Source organism: Nicotiana tomentosiformis, chromosome 9, assembly GCF_000390325.3.
Source record: "Nicotiana tomentosiformis chromosome 9, ASM39032v3, whole genome shotgun sequence".
NCBI lineage: Eukaryota > Viridiplantae > Streptophyta > Magnoliopsida > Solanales > Solanaceae > Nicotiana > Nicotiana tomentosiformis.
Genome location: NC_090820.1, coordinates 86,767,917 through 86,781,914, shown reverse-complemented (window position 1 = coordinate 86,781,914; position 13,998 = coordinate 86,767,917). Strand labels below are relative to the sequence as shown.

Here is a 13,998-nt window from a genome sequence, read left to right as displayed (position 1 = left end):
GCAGCCCGATCCCATAAATACCCTCACAATCATGCCATCGGCCTCCCTCAGTCATCAATCTCTCCAGTCTCTCTTTCATGGGCTCACAATGTCATGAGAATAGCCCAAAAATGATGATATGATGTATCAATAAATATCAACAGAGACTCAGATATGATTTGCAATGAAATAAATATGACTGAGTATGAATTTTTAATTTAAAATAAATATTTCACAATAATATGACCTATGTGGATCCCAATAATACTGGCACATAGCCTCAACATGATTTTTTAATATGCTTTTCAGCTCAATTTCTTTAACTCATAAAATCGCATGGAAAATGCCAAGATCATTTAACTACAAAATTTCACAGAAATAATTATTTCACAATTTCTATAGTGTACGCCCACACGCCCATCACCTAGCATATGCGCCACCTCCCAACAATTCACGAAATACATATATTCAGGGTTCATACCCTCAACTCCAAGATTAGAAAAGTTACTTACCTCGAACAAGCCAAATCCAATGCCGAGCAAGCTAAACAATGCTCTAGAAATTCCATTATGCACGTATCAACTTTCAAAGGGCTCGAATCTAGTCAAAATAATTTGATTCAGCCCACAAAAATTATAGAAATTAATTCCATATCAAAATACTAATATTTTTCAAAAATCTGAAAAATACAACAACAGATATCAGCAATCTTACCAAGGCCAAAAATGATCTGTTAACCATCCAAAACTCACCCGAGCCCCTCAGGACCTCAACCAAATATACCAACAAGTCCTAAAATATCATACGGACTTAGTCGAACCCTTAAATCACCTCAAACAATGCTAAAACCATGAATTACACCCCAATTCAAGCCTAATGAACTTTGAAATTTCTAGTTTCTGCAAATGACTCCGGAACTTATTAATTCATGTCCGATTGACCTCAAATTTTACACACAAGTCATAAACGACATAACGGAGCTATAAAAAATTTCAGAACTGGATTCCGACCTCGATATCAAAAAGTCAACCTCCCGGTCAAACTTTCCAAAATTTAACTTTCGGCATTTCAAGCCTAATTCCACTACGGGCCTCCAAATAATTTTACGGATACGCTCCTAAGTCCAAAATTACTATACGGAGCTATTGGAATCATAGGAATTAAATTCCGAGGTCGTTTACATATAAGTCGACATCCGATCACTATTTTAACTTAAGCTTTAAACCTTGAAACTGAGTGTTCCAATTCATTTCAAAACCCCACCGGATCTAAACCAATTACCCCTGCAAGTCATACAACAACTGTAAAGCCCGATTTGAGCAGTAAATTGGAAGACGGGATTGTAGTACTCAAAACGACCGGTCGGATCGTTACACCCTCTCTATTTTGCACTTTGTTTATTTGGCTGCTATTGTGTTAGAGACAGAGTCTGTTGAGCCTGTTAGAGTCTGATGCCCTATTTGTTTATGCTACTGTCTTAAATGTTGTGTTTATGGTTTTGCTGAATTGTGAATGAATGCCAATGTTCAGGTATTTGCTCTGTTTGTGGATGGCCTTTTTTCGAAAAATATTGATTGTTCAGGTGTTTCGAGTTGGTAAATGTAATTGCAGTGTGTAAATGTAATTGCAGGTGTTTCCTGAAATGTTGGTTGTTCATGTGTTCTTGGCATTGGCATAGTGTAAATGTAATTGGCACACTGCAAATGTAATTGGCAGTGTGAAATGTTGGTTGTTCAGATGTTTTTATTTTGTTTTAAATATGATATTTTCAAATAGAAAAAAGAAGAATATAGAATTATAGATAGCAAGTTTAAGTGTTTCTAATTTCCATATACTACTACAGGCGGCCACAAATTTTGTTGGCATTCGAATTGTTTCTGTCTTGGCATTCGAACTGTTTCTGTCAATTTTGTTTCTGGATAAAAATTGTTTCTGTCAATTAATTAATTTTGTTATTTTCAGTTTGGTACTACAGTATCAAACCAAAATAAGTTTATTTATTTAGCGATTATTAAATCAAAACCGTACCGAACCAAAATAAAAAATATCGAACCGTACCGAAATAATTAGGTACGGTATTTGGTATACACAATTGATAAACCGAATACCGAAATACCGAACCGAAATTCTTAAATACCGAACTGAAATACCGAATTTCCACACCTAATGGTTAGAAGTAGGTTATTTGAAAGAAATTGGTTTTATATATGTGAGGAAGAAAGAATAAGGCAAGGGAAAGAAGAAGGTATTCGCTGGTGGTCTGAATTTCGCCGGTTAGGGTGGCGGTGGTGGTTTTAGGGAAAAGTGATGGAGATGGTGTCGGCAGTAACGGTACCAATAATGGCCCATGAATTGTCCTCCTTCCATTAATTTGATCTTCTGTTGAATGGCATAATTGGAAGGGACCAAAAAATTGGTTAAGCTAATTCTTCCTTGGTGCTGAATGACAAATTTTTTCCACCTATATATTTTGTTCTTTTATGTTCGCATCGCTCGATTCTTAATTTCTCGAGACAAAGAACAAACAGTTGTGGCTAAGGTAGAAGTCAAAATTTAATGGATAGTTTTTGAGTTAAAAGCAAAGGACAATTTTGCAGGTGCCTAACTTTTCTCGTTTCCATGTATGAGGTTTATTAGTTTTAATTAAGGTAATTTTGATAAAATGGAGTGAGACAAGTTTTATATGATGAAGATGAGAAGTAACTGTGGAACCCAAAAAAAAAAAAAGCTAAAACAATTTAAGGGATTTTTTTTTTTGAGGTGGTGGGGATGGTGGTGGCAAATTTGAGGTTCAAGAAGACAAAAGTAAAAAAATATATAAAATAAAGGTTAGGCCTTTTCACTCTCTGAAAAGAGAGTGTATTACACATGATAAGCCATGTCAGCAATGTGTGTTCAATTGCACATTCAAGTGTCTAAATGGAAAGCTTCATATGTATTCAACATAGATATTAAGTAGGCCAAACCCATATACAAACTCATTCAACTTGGCTTTATTTTTCATTTTGACACTTTATCTCAACCTTGTTTCATTTTGGCCCTCAAACTCTATTTCTTATATTTTATTTTAACATAAAAGTTAAAATCAGTGTAAAAAAATATAGCGCGTGTGTATACACAAATCCGAGGTGTAATAAATATCCAATTAAATGTTGCCACCTGGTTTTTTCATCATTTATTTCATATAAGCTTGAAGTTTGGAGTGAATCCATGTCTCAAAGAAAATTACTTTTTCATAATGGAATGGATATTTGTTATTGTGCATTTCAAGTTGAACTGAAAGTATCATGGACACCAAAAAATTCGGGTCGGGTATTTTAGTATTGACCCATTTGACAAGGATGAGTAATATTTAATTGAATATTTATTACATCTCAGATTTGTGTATACACACGTGCTATTTTTTTGCACTGATTTTAGCTTTTGTGTTAAAATGAAACATAAAAAATAGAGTTGGAGAGCCAGAATGGAACAAGGTTGAGATAAAGTGTCAAAATAAAAAATGGAGCCAAGTTGAATGGGCTATATATGGGTTTGCTTATAAGTACATTGATATACAAAACTATACATACACATAAATATATCAACATACACTACACAGTTGCATATACACATATATAGAGATATACATGTTGACTCATATATACATGAATGTAGTATATTTTTTATACAACTTGACATTGAAGCTCTTCTAATTTTCAATTGATATACAGGAATATACATCCGATCGCTATAGAGCTTGCAGTGATTCAATTGCCTCCGGATGACGTTGGTGTAGAGCAAACTCCCTCTTACACATACCACAATGAAGATGATTTTGATGACTTTAGTACTACACTCTCTCTTATGGCGAAGAAGAAACATCAGCAAGGTGTTGGTCTATCAACATCACCACCTCATAAGAAGCGCAAACAACAGCTCATTGATCCTCCACCCGCAAAGAATCCAACACCACATGTTGTTGCAAATCCTCTTTCCAAGAATCCTCCTCCTGTTAAGACTGGGAATAAGCTACCTGTTTTACCTACTAAGAAGCCAGTTTCGCCAAAAGTTCAAGCAACAGGTGGAACAAAAACACCCCACTGTCCATGGTGACGTCTCTACTAATACCAAATCAGATGAGTTGTCTCTCTTGAGGGAAGAACTGCACTCATTTAAGAAGTTTGTAAGTAATGTGATTACATATTACTGTTAATAGTGTATTTAACAGATCTCTTCCCGTGATTTTAGTATATTTACCAATACTGTATTCATTGATGCGCACGTATACATAAAATACAGGACACTAGCAACGTAAGTTTAGCTAAGAACAGTAAATATTGAAACTATAGCTGCATCGCGTTAATATCCACTAAACTATAGTATTTTCTGAAAATTTCTCTAGAAATTACTTTAGATTCTTATAATATTTTTAAGTTGGAGCCGACATAGAAAATACAACTATGTACTAACTTCAACATATATTACTTTCAACTACGAGTTGAACTATGAGTCATTGGAAATTCATACATGATGAATTCTTTCTTTCCACATCCTAAATCCCTATTAGAATGCAAAGAATATTCCACTTTTGTGAGACGATCCAACCATTGTTTATTTCCTGCGAGAAACGTCAGGAATGCTTGTCTATACATTTTTAATGCCTTTGGTCCGGAGCGAATTTAAATTTTAGAGTAAGTAGATTCAAAATGTGTAATATATATATATATATATATATATCGAACCATAAGCAATGAATTAGTTGAACCCGTAGTAGCAGCTCTATATATCCTCCTCCCGTGGTACAGTAATGGTCTCTTCATTCTTTTATTTATTATTTTATATTAAGGTGCTTCGATACAAATTGGAGGCAAGTCTATCCTTCTCTATTACATCAAGCTGTGACGGTAAAAGTGTCAACAACTAAGTCCACGTTTTGATTTATTAAGCAAAACCATGATACGAAATTGTAGTCATAGAAATGAAAAAGAAAGGAAATATTGTCAAGTGTGAGTTTGGCAAAGAGGAGAAAGAAGAAGCTGTTATGACTAACCAAACCCTCAACATCCAGGTTTTGCCTCGTGATTAATGAGGTAAATTTGAAAAAATTGAAGAAAAGTACCAACACAAGGCTACTACTAGCCCGCAATTATTCACCTCCCAATTTACTTGAGTAGTGGACTGGCGATGATATCAAGAATATATGAAACTAGGAGCCATTCTGACTTCATTCATGTAAAACATAGGGAACTCCTAGGCTACAATTCATTAGCTTTTAATCACAATATCACTTTCGATTAAACTGGAACTGACCTATTATCCACCAAGTATCAAACCGTGAGCGCTAGCTGGCCCAAAAATAATAGTTTTGACTAAATGTGTCTTGATATATGCTCAACTAGTGCAAAGCCCTCCATATTATGAGGACGATCACGATATAATAGCAGGACAAACTTCATGAAGCAAAAAAAAATTAGTTTACCTTGTTTCACTTACTAGTTTCTGCTTCTTTTTCATCTTTACTTGAGGCGAGGGTTCTATCGGAGACAACCTCTCTACCTACACAAGATAAGGGTAAGGTCTGTGTACACACTACCCTCTCCAGACCCCACTTTATGGGGATTACATGGGTTTGTTGTTGTTGTAGTTTCACTTACTAGGTTGTTCCACATCACTGAATGACAAATGCAAATCATATTCATGACTAATTGACTCAAACAAAGTGCTGCTCATACTTGAAAGCAACATCTTCTCTATGCAGATTTAACATTGTCTAAAGAAGTTTCACATTCACTATGCAAAATGGAGAGGTGGTCGAACAAAGTAATGTTCCCCTAAATCTCCAGCCTTCTCTATCACTCGAAGTAATCTGTGCACAGCGAGCTAAATTACCTCAAATATTTGACTGGGGTAACTTACTATTTTACTTCCTAGTATTGATTTTGACAGCAATTGGATCAGAACAGTATGGACAATTCCCAAACAGAACATCAAATGACCTGCAAAACAAACAGAGCAGATGAATGTGATAACTGAATTGAAAAAGGAATATCTCCTTAATTAAAGTAAAGAAGGTAAAAAATAAAAGGTAAAAAGTTGTTCAAAACACAAAAAGATATTATAAAGGTCTCACGTTTACTTTGTATACAATTTTCTCTATACGATTCCTCAAAAAACAAAACAAACAATGTCTATCCCCTCCCCACCATATATTCCGAGATTAGCACTAGAAGATTTTCAAATTAAATTTTCTCACAATAATCGTACAACAAGAAGTCAATTTGGATTAGAGGGTAATCAATGGCATTCAAAAGAAAAAAGAAATTGAAAAACAGAACTTCTTATTATGAAAAGAGTGCATATTTCATGGTAACATTAAACAATATGACTTACCTACTAAGTTCATTCAAGATAGAGTTTCTGTGCCTACTTTTGAAAAAGCATATAGAGTTTCTTTTTTCACTATAATTAGTTCAAGTAAAATCTTGTCTAACTAATCTCTCCTTATTCACTTAGCTTTTCTCCAGTGCTTATCAGGTGCGTTAGTGTATAAACTGGTATGATAAATACTCAGACATTTCATTAGCTTCTCCTCCAATTGGCAATATCTGTTCCTTCCCAGAACATTATTTTATCTAAAGGATTGCATTAACTCGGCCTGGCTATAAAATCAACTAACCTAGGAAACTTTTTCCCTCCAACACTGAACTAGCACCCATAATGAAAACAAGAGATAGTAAATAACAAAATGTTAAGGATATGTTTTCATCATAAGCAGAATTAAGATAAGGGAGCTAAACGTACTGTCTTGTTGTTGTGATGGAACGCAACCAATCTCCAAGGCAAACACTGTGGAAGGCCCTACTGCAGCTGTTATTTTCACATGTACAATCAGTGCCACTTCCACTCTTAGCACCAAGTTCATCATCTACGTTGACATCACAAAGTCAATGCCATCATCCAAAAAATATCAATGGGTTTATTTTACGGATATAGGATTACCAATCGGAAGATATTGTGCATAACAAATGCCACATTCAGTTTGTGGATCAGTTTTCTGAATGCTTGAAGGTCCATGAAGTTGAACATCCAATATATTTTCAAGATTCTCAGAAAATGGCTTGTCTTTCATCCTGTGAATCGAATAGAAATCAGAGTTGATGACACGTAACTGGGGAAAAAAGAAAAAGCTCAGCAAAACTTAAAAGATCCTTACCCACCTAGTCCCTTCATCTTTTAAATGTTCAAAATACCAAACATAGAGAAAATTCTATGGATTGGCAACAAAAACTAAGTGCGGATGTTCCCAGACTTCTACATATAAAATCCAGCTAATGGAGAAATCTAGTAATTTTTGGAACCGGAATAATTACTTAAAGCAGTTAATTTGAGCACTATAAGACAATAGCATCAGCATCCCAATGTAGGCAATGATAAGGACCATGACAATTACAAGTCAGCACTAAAAGAGGAAGTTGATATACCATCTTTTGCAGTTTCTCCTCCACGTCGCTCTCAATCTCTCCACCTCTGAATCTGAACCAAGAAAGCGACAGCTAGAAGAACTCCACATCAATTTATAACTCATAAAGATAGGAATAATTGTAAAATCTGGTGGTCTTAGAGAACACTTACTCTGGTAGGGATGTCGGATCATTAGCATCTATACACAACATGATATGGCAGTCATTGCCTATGACAAAAGCGAATGCATATGGAATCAGTTCTGGCATAAAGGGTCCTGACCCATCAAAGAACAGTTATGTAAATAAGCACATACTTATATTAAGTTGGCGATGTGACAAAGCACGGTGAGGATATCTTAGGTCAGAAACCAAAAGAGAGTGGTCAATGTCATCCATTGTACTCCAAAACTCCTGAAGCTTATCCATATGCTGAATCCAGTAACAAGAAGATATAGTAAGTAAAACAGAAATTACAATACATAATTAAATTATGGGTGTACTTGATGGATTATTTTTTTATTTTTTATAAGGTAAAGTAATGCCTTTGGTGGATGAAATGATCATTAAATATTATGTTACAAAGCAAAGAAAATGCAAATAAAGGGAGATTTACAACATGATGAAAATGATACAAAACTACCTGCTGAAACTGTTGGATAACATCTTTTAGTCTTGAGTTTATTGACCATTCCACATTGAAGAGATAAGGCACGTCCTGGTGAAATGTCAGTATATTAAGACATTGCCAAACGAGTGCAAGGCTCTAGTATCAGAAATTTGAAGGATGCCAACCGCTGATATTGAAGGTGGCTGATTCGGATATGTTCCATCCAAAGTTATCTGAACAATGTGCACTCTTCCATTCTTGTCCCTGGCACACAGTAAAAGCTTAAAAGTTCTTGCCTAGCAAGGTAAATTATGGTCTTCCACTTGCTGCAATTTAGAAACTAAGTGCTTTCGCTTGTACTTAGTTTCCCAAATTTAAGTTCCGGCTTTCACATACATAATTCTAATCTGTACCCTCTTCTTTCACTTAACCAACACCTATCCTTCCTCTTTTTAACCAACCATAGTGTTAAAAAATGAAAGAAAAAAAATCCTTACATCATGCGAAAGCTGAGAAGTCTCAGATCTTCCCCCAATCTGACAAGGTGTTCCCATCCTATCTCTTCTACCTGCGGATACAACATAATTTCAGAAAGAAAATCCCAAAAAACAATATGCCTAAAGCATGTTAACGCAAGTAATAAACCATTCAATCTCGATGTCAGGAATATACAATAATGCTACAAGTATAGTAGTTCGAAGTTACATTTAACATCTCTAATTTAGAAACTGAGCAATGTCAAGCACGATATTGTACAGGGCATACAGAACTGTTGCACCATGAAAACAGCTGAAAGTGGTTGCGCAACAATGAATTGAAGTAAAGAATCTGCTGCAATTGATTAAGCCTCACTGGTTAACACAATGCAAATGCAAGTAAAGCAACCTCCACAAAGAAATTGAACATTACAGAATTCAAATAAGTTATGCTTGAAATCACAAGTTAGAATAGACCTTCATCAATTTCTCCATGTACCAAATCTTAAAAACTATACAAAGTGAAGCAACCAAATCCAAGAAACCAGAAAAATATGGTCTCTTTTGGGAAATGAGTTTGTCATCATGAAAACGGGGGAAAACAGCCGTTGGATAAGAAATTAATCAAACTCTAGAGCGAAAACCTGGCACTTCAAAAAAACGCGGATGCAAAATTCATTGAAGACAAGCATGTTGAAGACTCATCTAAACTGTTTCTGATCATATGATCTACAATGAACCTCAGAATTGCAAAAGTTACCTGAAAAGGTCAATGATATACTCCCTCTCTATTTCGTTCTTAGTCCGTTCCAAAAAGAATGACCCTTTTTCTATATTTGAAAATAATTTAACTTTAAACTTCTTATTTTATCCTTAATGACATAATTTTATAGCCACACAAATGTCACGCATCTTTAAGTCTTTAAGACCACAAGTTCCAAAAGTTTTATAGCAACACAAATAAATTACATGTTTAAAGCACAAGTTCCAAAAGACTTTCTTCTCTTTCTTAATCTGTGTGTTTGGTCAAACAAGTTCATATAAAGAGCAATGATTAAGATTAAGCATCAATGTTACTCCCGGGTGGATAAACTGTCCATTGTAAAAATGAATTCAGAAGTTCTGCAGTAGCCCTCCCCCCGCGCTACCCAAGTAAGACAAAGATAATGAAAGCACAAAACATGGGGCTTTTCTCTCCATAAGTGGCATCCCACACTCATTCTCTCCCCCACCCCCTCACCCCCCCCTCACCCTCCCAACACCAGCCCCAACCTCCTCCCTCACCAGACCCCTCACCCCCCCCCCCCCCACCTCAACCGTGTTGCGTGGGCTCTCCAAAAATGCTATTGCACATCCCGACGATATTTTCGAAGAGTCAGAGCAACATAGTCCATCTCCCACCCCCATCATGTTTGCCTAGATTAAATATAAGCTCTTTGAATACTACTATTTTCTCTTATTTTCTAGGAAAACATTTTCTGTAATGCCAAACACACCATTAGGCTCTCTTGACATTTTCCTAGATGAACATACCACAATTAATGCAAAACATATCGGAGAAAAAATGATCTATTAAAAGGCTTCTCTTTGATAGTGCAAAAGCTGAACATGATGTCAACGTAACTAAATTCATTCCAAAAAACAAACTAAAGCAATAAAAAAAACACTCTTTACTCTTCAGAGTTGACTGTTTGCATACCTCTGAATATATCCTGCGGTAAAAAGATGATGACTTGGCCAGTTGTCGGCATCTATTTTGGTCTACATACTCCTAAAATACACTCACACGTTTAGTACGCAATTATTTAACCAATTGGGGATAGAGAAGTTCTTACCTACCATTGTTAGTATACTTGCACAAATCTAAACTGGAATTTCAATGTAAAATACAAATGCCACCCGCCTTTCGAACTTCTTCAAGAAGAAAAATTGGGGTTTAAATAATCTGCTATTCAGCATTCAGAAGCGAAACTTCTGCGCGTTTGCCGAAAGTCAATAAAAAAATAAAGAAGAAATACCTGAACGGGAGTGATTTTAGGTGTGTCTCACACAAGTAAGTGATATTAGTTGTGCGAGATAATATTGATAATATTGAGCATGGATATTTAAAAATCGATTAAATCGTTCGAACCGTACCGTATCGAACCGATTTTTAGGTTCTTTTAAAAAAATCATACGTTTTTATATAAATCTATAACCGTATCGATAATTAGGGTAAGTTTTTTATTTTACAAAAATAAATCGAAAAAATACCGAACCGTACCGAATAAATTTTACATGTGAAAAATATATTTATATAGTAAGTTTAAAAATAATAAAGCATTAATTTTTTCTTTGGACCTCGAAATTATGAAAACGGTTATAAGTCAACGAATAATTTAACTCAAAATATTAATTCCTAAAACCTATTAGTATGCTACTTCCACTTAAACTAAGTTATTTCCAGCATTTTTATTGGCAAGACACAGTATTTTAGTGATTATGAGTAGCAAACTATAATGTATTGAATATGTTTCCTTTCATATAATCTAGATTTATCTTTTTGAATATTTAATCTTCTATAAAATTTATATTAAGTCTCAGATTAGTTAATATCTTTCCACTCGTGTGATTTATATTTTCTTTGTCTTTGCTTGATTTCTTTTACGTTGCTGTAGAATAGTCGATTGATCTATATTCTTGCCATCTTTTATGTTTTTTAAATTCATCACCCTTTAAACAATAAAAATATCTAGAGAGTTTTGCTAAGTCTTATAAAAGAACATATGTTATTGCATTCTAGTTCTACTGGTGACTTTTACACGACATTAAAAAAATACCGAAAATTAACCGAACTGTACCGATACCGAAGAGAAACCGACATGATTGGGATGGTTTCGAAAAGTCTAATTTTGGTTATACATAATAGAATAACCGAAAAATTGATATGGTGCAAATTTTATAAAATAACCGATCGAACCGAACTATTGACACTCCTAGTGCGAGACTTTCACATATCTTACATATATGGGTCCACAAAAATTTGGGACCATAAAATTGTGACACAAAAAAGAAGTCTCATACAACTAGTGTCAGTTGTGTGAGGCACAAAATAAATTTTTTCCCTAAACACGGGCTAAAACAATCGTGCGGGGTAGTGCATTAGGATTCCATTTAAAGAATAGCCAATTACAAATTCTTCAAAGTTTAGCCGCCTCATAATCAATTTTAGAGATCTGAATTTTCTAAATAATTTTAAAGTTTAGCCGCTTTAAAATTAATTTCAGAGATCAGAATTTTAAAATAGCAATGTATAGTCGCTCTCAAAATAATAACAACAAAATATATATTTTTTGTATATATATACATTTATGTATGTCATATACAAAAGTATATAAATTTTATACACTTTTACAGCTATCAGATATAAATAATTTCTGACGCGGCTAAAAGTAATCTTTGCCGAATTAAAATCGTTAGTTCGAAGTTTCAAAATTAAGCTCTACCAAGTTTGAATGCAATTGAAGGTCTGAATTTAGGCTCTAGCAGAAAGCAGCTAAAGCCAAGGCCTTAGCCCCACAAAGATGAAGAACCCATTTTTCTCTAGTTATGAAAAAGAAAAGAAATTTTTGTTTTAATGATTATTGCGAAGATCGAGTATTATTCTAGGGAATATGAATATTTTTATGGATACAAGAAAACACTTTTTGGGGATCTTGTCCTGTGAAAGTGAATTTCTTTTTGTACTATTTTAACAAATGATCCACATTTTTAGTTTTTGCTTTCTTTACCTTTAGGCTTTCTCATCATACTAAAATACGTATTAAAATGTTTTACTCCTTCCCTATCAAAAACAAGAAGAGACAAGAGCCACTTGTGTTTTTTACTCCTTGTGTTAAAAACAAGAATCAAGAAGCCGATCAAGAGTAAAGTAAACTGCAATTCTTTTTTGTTTCTCTTCGGATTTTCAAGTATTACATCAAGTATATGAAGCAATAAAAAGTTGTTTTCGACGTCAACTTATTAACCTCTCGAACCAAGTTTTGTTATTCTAAATTTCTAATTATTATTTTTCATTTAAAAGCTTATAATTTTTTATTTATTTATTAATAGGTATATTGCTTTTTTAAGTATTTATTTATTAGAATTTAAATATGTCTACAAAAAAAATTGTGGACTAAGTCATTTTTTCCACTTCAAAATAGATCCAAACAATCGGAAAGGTATAAAAATATTTTTGGTCTTCTCTTTAGTGATAAAAAAACTGAGGTCACCAAATGGTGAGAATCTAACAAACATTGCAGTTCCTTAAAACATAATAGTTATTCTGATATCGATAATTTAGACTTATTTTCTAAATTAAAAATATTAAGAAAAATAAGTTTTTTAAAAGTAAAATTGATCGTAACTAAGATCAACAATGTCTCACTAGAGATTAAATTCATTAGTTATATTATCAAGTGAAAAAATAATTACTAGAATAGATCAATTTAGAAGAATTAATAAATTTGCATCTCAAAAAGCGAAGAAAAATATGCCTGAACGCCCAAAGAAGATATAGCAAAGTAGCAATAAGAGCCGTCTGAACTTTGTCAAAAATTAATCAAACTTGAAATAATTCTGAAAATCTGAATATGTTTTAAATAGTGGTGCTCAAAGCGGCTAACTGATGTCGTTTCTGCAACTAAAGAACCCAATTACATATAGGAATATTTACACAAATAGCCGGTCAAATTTATAATTTACTTTCCTTAGCCAGTATACATAGATTATACACTTGTTATACACATATTATATATAAATTATATCTATCTATATCTATAATATCTATCTATATCTATATCTATCTATCTATATTATTATAAAAGCACTAATATTTTATGTTAAATGTTGAACGACTAAAATATTTCTGAAATGTTGATCGATTTTTATGCTCTTAAATACTTGTATAATTTAAAAATGTGATTGTAAATTATCCTGGAATTCTTTTTCGATTAGGACAGAGTAATCCTATTACTCTTTGGACATCTTCTTCGACCATATGCTGACACACTTATTTTCGGATCATATGTACTCATATAAATTTGAATAACTTGATATGTTTTTCGATCCTTTTTCAATTTGAACTATATCTCCAATTTAGTTTGAGAGTTTATTGAGGAGCCAAACACTCCTATAAGAGTAGATGGTGTCTAGACCATTCTCAATTTTAATAGGAAAGCAATACGTTTTCTATATAAGTTTTGTGTTTTATATTGTTAGCCTATTGTTAGGGAGCAAACAGATCTTTGTAATGCAAATTGTAGTTAAGAATTTTAGCTAAATAATAAATATTTAGTGCATATATGAGTTTCTCTAACGGATCGTTGTTTATTGGAGGTTGAATTTTATTTTCAATTTCGATTCATTATCCTTTTCATTGCAAATCAAAATATGTTTTTCCTTTTTAACATAAAATTATCCTTGATGTCCAATCATTTTGAGTTCATGTATTATGCTAATATAATGATAT

At 33.5% G+C, this 13,998-nt stretch overlaps 2 protein-coding genes across 6 annotated transcripts in view; both read right to left on the bottom strand.

Moving 5' to 3' along the window:
• LOC104100173 (uncharacterized) overlaps nt 1–10,486 on the bottom strand; it is a 37,390-nt gene extending 26,904 nt beyond the window's left edge. The window contains exons 1-12 of one of the 5 annotated variants that reach the window (XM_009607349.4): nt 10,347–10,486; nt 10,207–10,278; nt 8,529–8,599; nt 8,217–8,295; nt 8,065–8,139; nt 7,739–7,853; nt 7,594–7,651; nt 7,443–7,514; nt 6,961–7,091; nt 6,763–6,886; nt 5,878–5,957; nt 3,457–4,123 (exon numbers count right to left, since the gene is read on the bottom strand). In XM_009607349.4, the coding sequence (XP_009605644.1) occupies nt 5,882–5,957; nt 6,763–6,886; nt 6,961–7,091; nt 7,443–7,514; nt 7,594–7,651; nt 7,739–7,853; nt 8,065–8,139; nt 8,217–8,295; nt 8,529–8,599; nt 10,207–10,278; nt 10,347–10,349 (876 nt within the window). In that variant the 5' untranslated portion in view covers nt 10,350–10,486 and the 3' untranslated portion in view covers nt 3,457–4,123; nt 5,878–5,881. Of the gene's footprint in view, nt 1–3,456; nt 4,124–5,671; nt 5,958–6,762; nt 6,887–6,960; nt 7,092–7,442; nt 7,515–7,593; nt 7,652–7,738; nt 7,854–8,064; nt 8,140–8,216; nt 8,296–8,528; nt 8,600–8,736; nt 9,698–10,206; nt 10,279–10,342 lie in introns of those variants that run through there. The other 4 variants (XM_070185710.1, XM_009607348.4, XM_009607351.4 and 1 more) reach the window with 4 other exon arrangements.
• LOC104112747 (branched-chain amino acid aminotransferase 2, chloroplastic-like) overlaps nt 1–13,998 on the bottom strand; it is a 178,243-nt gene that overhangs the window by 94,071 nt on the left and 70,174 nt on the right. The window lies entirely within an intron of this gene.